This window comes from Eurytemora carolleeae, unplaced genomic scaffold (assembly GCF_000591075.1).
Source record: "Eurytemora carolleeae unplaced genomic scaffold, Eaff_2.0 scaffold3537, whole genome shotgun sequence".
Lineage (NCBI taxonomy): Eukaryota > Metazoa > Arthropoda > Copepoda > Calanoida > Temoridae > Eurytemora > Eurytemora carolleeae.
In genome coordinates, this window is record NW_019399423.1 from 1 (window position 1) to 1,356 (window position 1,356).

General features: G+C 30.7%; 1 protein-coding gene across 1 annotated transcript; it reads right to left on the reverse strand.

The window, feature by feature from the left end:
- Positions 1 to 103: 103 nt before the first annotated feature.
- Positions 104 to 1,141, reverse strand: LOC111717750 (dynein heavy chain 3, axonemal; the record flags this gene model as incomplete). The annotated part of the gene is given in 3 exon segments (XM_023493220.1): positions 104 to 144; positions 555 to 595; positions 998 to 1,141. Coding segments are annotated over 3 exon segments (226 nt in total), but the record flags the coding sequence as incomplete, so codon positions are not given.
- Positions 1,142 to 1,356: the final 215 nt, after the last annotated feature.

Genomic DNA, 1,356 nt, shown 5'->3' on the forward strand with positions numbered 1-1,356 from the left:
ATCCATGATCAATCCATTGCCTAAACATGAATACATATAAAATCCATGATCAAACCATTGCCTGAACATGAAAACATATAAAATAAAATGATCAATCCATTGCCTGAACAGGCAAACATATAAAATCCATGATGAATCCATTGCCTAAACATGAAAACATATAAAATCCATTATCAATCCATTGCCTGAACATGAAAACATATAAAATCCATGATCAATCCATTGCCTGAACATTAATTCATATAAAATCCATGATCAATTCATTGCCTGAACATGAAAACATATAAAATCCATGATCAATTCATTGCCTGAACATGAAAACATATAAAATCCATGATCAATCCATGGCCTAAACATGAAAACATATAAAATCCATGATCAATTCATTGCCTGAACATGAAAACATATTAAATCCATGATCAATCCATTGCATAAACATGAAAACATATAAAATCCATGATCAATCCATTGCCTGAATATGAAAGCATATAAAATCCATGATCAATACATGGCCTAAACATGAAATCATATAAAATCCATGATCAATTCATTGCCTGAACATGAAAACATATAAAATCCATGATCAATCCATTGCCTGAACATTAAAACAAAGTATTTCATTTTATATTATTGCATTTGTTTCGTTGTATATCAAAAAGATTTAATCAGGCGTACTAACGTGGTATTCATGTAGCACAAAAAAAATTTGGTTGAAGTCGAGTTTATGTACAAAACTGATATGAATAGGAAGGTGGTTGTCTGAAATACAAAAAATAGTGTTGAAATCGTCTGATATGTATTTGTGTTTGTTACCAAGTACTAAATATTATATCTAACAAAAATAAACATTTTTAAAATTGCCTCCATGGTAAGATAGACTAGGTGACATTAACCGTATCGGGGCAAGTCGAGGGCGTTTTTTGACGAATGTTGGGACCATTTATAAGATTTCACGAACAATTTTTGATCTAATAAAAAAAATAGTGAAAGTGTTTACCTGAGAAGTTCTATAGGAGTTATAGTTTGACTCTGATCCTGCTGGGGTAGGTTTAAATCATCAATAAAAACTAGACATTTCTTCCCCATCGCTGGACCAAATACACCTTTTCTTCGTCTATCAAGCTTAGACATTATCACGTCTAAATGTAGATTTAGAAGAAACTGATCACTTAACTCAAACTCTAATTTATGATATTATAACTGGGATTTTAGGGTGCTTCGGGCCAATCTTTTATTTCAACTTTTAATTGTGGCTCTATTTGTGAGCATCTTCTCTTTGTAGCTAACAAAAAAAAGTTCGTGGATTTTAAAATATCGTTACGTGGATTTTCAAATTTTATAAAAAATAAATTTTGT